Source organism: Vanellus vanellus (assembly GCF_965231255.1).
Source record: "Vanellus vanellus genome assembly, contig: HAP1_SCAFFOLD_125, whole genome shotgun sequence".
Classification (NCBI taxonomy): Eukaryota; Metazoa; Chordata; class Aves; order Charadriiformes; family Charadriidae; genus Vanellus; species Vanellus vanellus.
The window spans coordinates 384590-391517 of record NW_028127759.1 but is presented as its reverse complement, the minus strand read 5'-3'; the positions used below and the strand labels follow the sequence as shown (position 1 = coordinate 391517).

Genomic DNA, 6928 nt, shown 5'->3' with positions numbered 1-6928 from the left:
GTTTGAAAAAGGTAGAAAGAAGACGACAAATACTCTGGGGACTCTAACTGAAATGTAAAACATAAAAGCCAGGGTGTGAGAAATGCTTGAAGGACTATCTCTGTGTTCTATAGGAAGACTGCAGGAAAACAAAGGCGTAGAAGAGGAAGGATAGACCTGGTCATCCAGACCATGAAATTATCACACTTGGCTTTCTGCCGTGTTCCTGTCTCGGCAGGATGAACTGAAATTCAGCATGGGACCAGAAAATGAAACTGCAGTTGCTGAGTTCATCCTCGAGGGTTTCTCGGGGCTTGATCAAAGACTACAGCTATTTCTCTCTCTGGTCCTTCTGCTCATATACCTGACAACAGTGATGGGGAACACAACCATCATTTTCCTCGTGTGTGTGGATCACCGCCTGCAAACCCCCATGTACTTTTTCATCAGCAACCTGTCCTTCCTGGAAATATGGTTTACGTCCTCCACGAGCATCAAATTGTTTGTGATCCTGGGTTCTGGTAGGAGAACAATCTCACTAAGCAGCTGCTTTGCCCAATCCTATTTCTATTTTGCCCTGGGCTGTACAGAGTTTGTTCTACTTGTTGTCATGTCCTTTGACCGCTATGTTGCCATCTGCCAGCCTTTGCGTTACACTGCCATCGTGAAGCCTCAGCTCTGCGTCCACTTGATTCTTGCTGCTTGGGTCATGGGCATCACACTCTTGACTTACCGTCCGGTCCTCCTCTACAAGCTGACTTTCTGTGGTTCGAACAAGATCCATCATTTTTTTTGTGACAACTCCCCCTTATTCAAATTGTCCTGCTCTGACACCAGCCTGATTTGGAAAATAGACTCGGTTTTATTTTCGTTTGTCATTCTTGGTTCCTTATGTTTAACTCTGACATTTTACATAGGCATCCTTTCCTGTATTCTACACCTCCCAGCAGCCTCCGGCAGGAAAAAAGCCTTTGCTACATGTTCTTCTCATCTCACCACCTTGGCCATTGTATACGGGAGCTGCATTGCTCTCTATGTGCATCCTTCAGGAGATGTTTCCTTGGAGGCAAACAGAATGGTAGCTTTGCTGAACACTGTCCTGTACCCATTCTTAAATCCATTCATCTACAGTCTTAGAAACAAGGCTGTGATACTGGCCCTGAATGAAGCCATTGCCCGTGCAACATGATAGCTTTTCCCTCAATCACGATGCCTTTCTGGACAGCAACTCCAATGATCTGCTCTCCTATGTTAAATAATACCAATGAATATGCATATAACCTCCAAACGCAGATGTCTCAGGAGATTTATGTTCTCATTGGATTGTTTTAGGTTGAGTGATAAGAAGCTCATCTGCAACTGAAGAAGGCACAAGCAATGTCAGGGGTGTAACTCACTTAATGTCCTGCTCCCCGACCCACCACAGCAGAGCCACCAGCTCATCAAGAGCGTATCTCCAGAAATCAAGAAGAGCACAGAGGCACAGTGGCAGATGGAAACCCCAATTACAGACTCCTGAGGAAGGAACAGCTCAGCTCAGCTCCTTCCAGGGCTGCCCTGGAACAGCCATCAGCCCCAGGTGTGAAACCCATCAAGATGAATCACAGAGAGCAGCTCTCTGGATCACCATTTGGACTACGGGGATTGTTGCCTAGGGCTGTAGGACACATTATGGGTACGCTCCTTTTGATGCAGCCCAGGATGTGGTTGGCTTTCTGGGCCAGTAGTTCCCTGAGCTGCACTTTTGGCCTCCTTCAAAGTTGGGTCCAACACTTGATTGTCCTCTCTCACAAGAGACCTCTGCAAATCCAATGACCTTTCAAAGATGATATTCCACAGAAGTATTGATCTTCCCCTGTGACTTCATTGCCACTATTCTGCCTGTTAATAAAGTGGTTTGAATGTCTCTCAACTTTCAGACATGTATCACCTGTTTATATACAATGACCATTTCTAAACTCAGCTTTTCAGATGCAGACTGTCTCGACAAAAGCCTTTTCTATTGCACTCCACTTTTCTCCTGCCCTTCCTCTTTGGTCATTCAGATTCCTGTCACCTATCCAGCTGCTGCTTTGAGCTTCAGGGAGTTACAAGTTTGCCTGTCTTTCAGTTGTCTAATTATCTCCTTTAGCCAAGTCTGTAACTACGTTTATATCTCTCTTTTTGTACCTGTCCATCTAAAGCATTTCTGATAAGATCATCCCTTGTAGCAAAGCAACCTCATTAGAGGCAGCTTGTCCTGAGCATCTGGTTGCAGAGGGTGTTTTATTGTTTATCAAACTTGATCATGCTTTACTTTTCTCTGCTTGCAAAGAGGAAAACTCCTCCTGTGCCTGGGTGCAGCCAGGTCTCTGAGGAGCGCAGGAGGGAGATGGTGCAATGGAGCTGTAACACCCCGCTGCAGACTTCAGTGGAGAAGTCTGAGGTAAGGAAAAGTGATGCAAATCCCAGTTGGCCAATGACAGGGATGGGGAGGACAGGGAGGTGAGGAGCAAGGCTGTCCATACAGTCTCAGACCTCAGAGGACTGCTTTTCCTGGCTCTCCAGACCTCCTGAGGATACTCTCTGCATCAATATCAACTGCTGACAGCTTCTATCACCTCTTCTCTAACTGAAAAGCTAATAAAAAGAACCTTTGAAATAAAAAAAAAAAATATTTTCTATTAGGTTCTCTTTAAAATCTTCCTTCTAAATTACAGTATGAAACAACTCCAATTAGCTCTATTGAAGACTTGAAGCAAATGACAGGGAAAGAAATAGCTCATTAGGACTTTCTGTACCTTAATGAGCCCTATGGTGTATTTGACCCTGACTCCATCAACCTCAGACACTGAGAGGAGACTGAGCAACATGCTCCAGAAGTCCAAGTCAGAAGCAAAGTACCTTGAAGCCTTGATTGGCCCCACTGAGGGTCGTTACTGCCAAAGCCTCCCCATGGGCTCGTTAGAGGAGATAACTGGAGGCTGTGGCTGCAGGTAGGCAAAGGCACTGTGCAGGTGGCTGTAATGCTGAGGAACCCCTTGGTTGGTTTGATGCAGCAGAAAGGCCAACCCCTGACCCCCAGGCCCTGGGAAGGCAGGTCCTGCCCCTCACTGGTGGCTCAGGGCTCTTCCTGGGGGCAGTGGGTTGTGAGGGTGAGCAAGGCTGAGTGTAGGAAAACCGCACACCACCTCCCGGCTTCCCCAAGCACTGGGGAAGAAGAAACCAAGTCCAGAGCCTCACCATAAAGTTGTGCCTGTGTTATGGTTTGAGAAACCCCTCACAATTTATTGTCCTTTAGACAATCACTCTGTCACCCGATGACCCCTGCCCACCCAGGAAAGGGAATCAGGCAAAAAACAAGCAAACACATGGGTGGAAATGTCAACAGATTTAATAGACAAAGATTGGATAATTTACATTACTAACACCAAAGAACCAATATGGATCCAGATACCAATACAAAATATACAAAGACTACACTCAGCCAACGATATCAGTCGGAAGCTGTGCACTCCCAGCAGTGGACAGTAAATGTGGGACACTGCGAGCGCTACAGCTTCGGGAGGAGGGGGAGGGCTGGGGGATCTGGCACTGGGGAAGAAGTTCTCAGGATGGCAGCCATCAAGGGAGAGAATGAACTTTGCAGCAAACTTTCTAATCTATATTGAATGTGACGACGCTCATGGTATGAAATAACCGTGGTGGCAGCTTGGGTCGAGTGCTGAGGTCTCCCTCCTGAGGTCCCCGCTCCGGGCGAGCTCGAAAACGCTGAGACATCGAAACCCACACACCACAGCTGGCTATAAAGTAAATATAGTCACAAATTCAGACACTAGAGTCCTCTAAAAGTGCAGTCTCACTCAAATTACTGTTATATTTGTCTTCTAATGTATATATACACACACACGCAAAAATATAATTCTCTAAAGTGATGAACTATTCATTTAAGAGGTCTGTTGAATTTCTGTAGTTCAAAACGAGGAGTCCCATCTATCGTAATTGTCAGCAGAACTGCTACCCTGGACTTCCGGAGGGCAGACTTGGGGCTTTTCAGGAGCCTGGTTGACAAAGTCCCCTGGGAGGCAGTCCTCCAGGGCAAAGGAGCCCAGGAAGCCTGCATGTTTTTCAAGAAGGAAGTCTTAAAGGCGCAGGAGCAGGCTGTCCCCCTGTGCCAAAAGACAATCTGTCGGGGAAAAAGAACGGCCTGGCTGAACGGGGAGCTAGGGTTGCAACGTAGGGAGAAAAAGAGGATTTATGGCCTTTGGAAGGGCAGGCCACTCATGAGGACTACAAAGAGGTAGTGAGGCTATGTAGGGAGAAAATTAGAAGGACCAAAGCCCAGCTAGAACTAAACCTGGCTTCTGTTGTCAAGGGCAACAAAAACAGGTTCTATAAATGCATTAGCAATAAAAAGAAAACGGAGGATAAGCTCTGTCCTCTAGTAGATGGGACCAGTAACATAGTGACCAAGGATGAGGACATGGCTGAGGTACTTTATGCCATCTTTGCCTCAGTCTTCAGCAGTAGAACCAGTTGTTCTCTAAGTGCCCAGACCCTTGAGATGGAAGACAGGGATGGGGAGCAGAATGAAGCCCCTGTAATCCAAGGGGAAATGGTGAGGGACCTGCTTCAGCACCTGGAGGTACACAAATCTATGGGGCTGGATGGGATCCACTCAAGGGTACTGAGGGAGCTGGCGGAAGTGCTCACCGGCCCACTGTGCATCATTTATGAGAAGTCCTGGCTAACCAGGGAGGTCCCAGCTGACTGGAGGTTGGCAAACGTGACACCCATCCACAAGAAGGGCAGGAAGGAGGATCCAGGGAACTACAGGCCGATCAGTCTGACCTCGGTGCCTGGGAAGGTCATGGAACAGATCATCCTCAGGGCCATTACATGGCACATGCAGGAGAATAGGGTGATCAGGCCCAGTCAGCATGGGTTTGTGAAAGGCAGGTCATGCCTGACAAAACTCATCTCCTTCTATGACAAGGTGACCCACTTAGTGGATGAGGGAAAAGCTGTGGATGTAATCTACCTGGATTGTAGCAAAGCTTTTGACACCGTTTCCCATAGCATTCTCCTGGAGAAGTTGGGTGCTCATGGCCTGGACCAGGTGTACTCTTCGCTGGGTAAAAAACCATCTGGATGGCCGTGCCCAGAGAGTGGTGGTGAATGGAGTTCAATGCAGTTGGTGTCTGGTCACAAGTGTTGTATCCCAGGGCTTGGTGCTGGGGCCGGTTCTCTTTAATATCTTTATCAATGATCTGGATGAGGGGATCGAATGCACCCTCAGTAAGTTCGCAGATGACATTAAACTAGGTGGGCGTGCTGATCTGCTTGAGGGTAGGTTGGCTCTGCAGAGGGATCTGGACAGGCTGGACTGATGGGCCAAGGCCAATGGTGATAGGTTCAACCAGTCCAAGTGCCAGGTCCTGCACTTGCATCACAACAACCCCATGCAGCACTACAGGATTGGGGCGGAGTGGCTTGAAAGCTGCCCGGCAGAAAAGGACCTGGGGGTGTTTGTGGACAGTCAACTGAATATGAGCCACCTCTTCTCCCTGGTGACAAGGGATAGGACAAGAGGAAATGGGATCAAGTTATGCCAGGCAAGGTTTAGATTGGATATTAGGAAACACTTTTTTCACTGAAAGGGTTATCAAGCATTGGAATAGGCTGCCCAGGGAGGTGGTGGTTTCACCATCTCTGGAGATGTTTAAAAAAAGGGGAGATGCGGTACTTAGGGACATGGTTTAGAAATGGTTTTTGTCAGGGTAGGTTAATGGTTGGACTTGACAACCTTAAAGGTCCCTTCCAACCTCAGCAATTCTATGATTCTATGATTCTACAACAGGTACTGCTGAATGGTGTTACTGCTGCCTGGGCTTTTCCCCTTGTTGAACCCAGTGAAGTTCCCCTCTGCTCCTTTCTCCAGCCTGCTGAGGTCCCTCGTTACCAGGAAATAGTGGCATCCCAGGTGCCAAAGAGGAGTGAGGAAGGCCAGCAGCAGAGCACAGATGGGCAGACTCCATGGAAGATGACTTTCATGTGCGTGGGAGACTGATACAAGCGGTGCCCTGGGAAGCAGCTCTGAAGGGTGAAGGAGCTCAGGGAATCTCATAGGCCTTACAGGACAGCCTCCTCCAAGGGCAGGAAGGATCTCTCTGAATAGCCATGAAGAGAAACATGCCTCTGAGGAGGCTGCTGGTGTAAAGTGAGTGAGCGCCTGGGCCAAAAGACAGCATGCAGGAGGTGGAAGCAGGGGCAGCTGCCAAGGAGGAACTGGGAACCCTTGGCCCAGCATGGAGGGAAGGTGTCAAAGCCAAAGCTGCCATGGGCTGGAGAGTTGCAGTGCTGGGGAGCAAAAGCCCAATGAGCTGATGCAGGCTTGGAGGGTCATGGGGAATGAGTCAGCCTCTGCCGGGAGGCCTGTGACAAGTGGGCACTGCAGAGGTTTGCATCTTGAATGCATGCCTCAGCCTAGGAGAGGGGGGTGCCTCCTGCAAGGGATGGTGCGGGGGCTGTGCCAGTCCATCCATATGGCTCTGGATGGTGCCGACTCTACTTGAAGTCATTCCTCTAAGCCAAACGCATTGGCATTAATGCCAAAGGGGCTAGTTAAAATCAAACCTTTCTTCCCTTTGTCTCTCTGCTTTGACATCTTTTCACTTTGACTGCACTCCCCAAATCTTTAATGAGCCACATCAGAACTGAAGACTAAAGGAAATTTAGGCCCTGACTTGGTTCCTTCGGGTGTTTTGTGTTGGAATGAGCCCTCTGGTGCCGAGTTCCTGAACTGCAGATCCTGAAAGACTGACCAAGCTTCTGGAGAAGCAGCAAACCTGGAGGTTTCTGAGGGTGTTGGCAGGCCCTGCTGACGTCCCTCACTGAAGAGACCATGGAGGGAATGAGCAGACAAAGCACCTGTCTCTGGGGACTGGTAAAGCAGGAAGTCGAAGGCACT

General features: G+C 48.7%; 1 protein-coding gene across 1 annotated transcript; it reads left to right on the top strand.

Moving 5' to 3' along the window:
• Positions 1-235: 235 nt before the first annotated feature.
• LOC309685043 (olfactory receptor 6E1-like) lies at positions 236-1168 on the top strand (the record flags this gene model as incomplete). Its single annotated transcript, XM_082500859.1, has 1 exon — positions 236-1168. The coding sequence occupies one exon, from the start codon at positions 236-238 to the stop codon at positions 1166-1168; it is 933 nt and encodes a 310-aa protein (XP_082356985.1).
• Positions 1169-6928: the final 5760 nt, after the last annotated feature.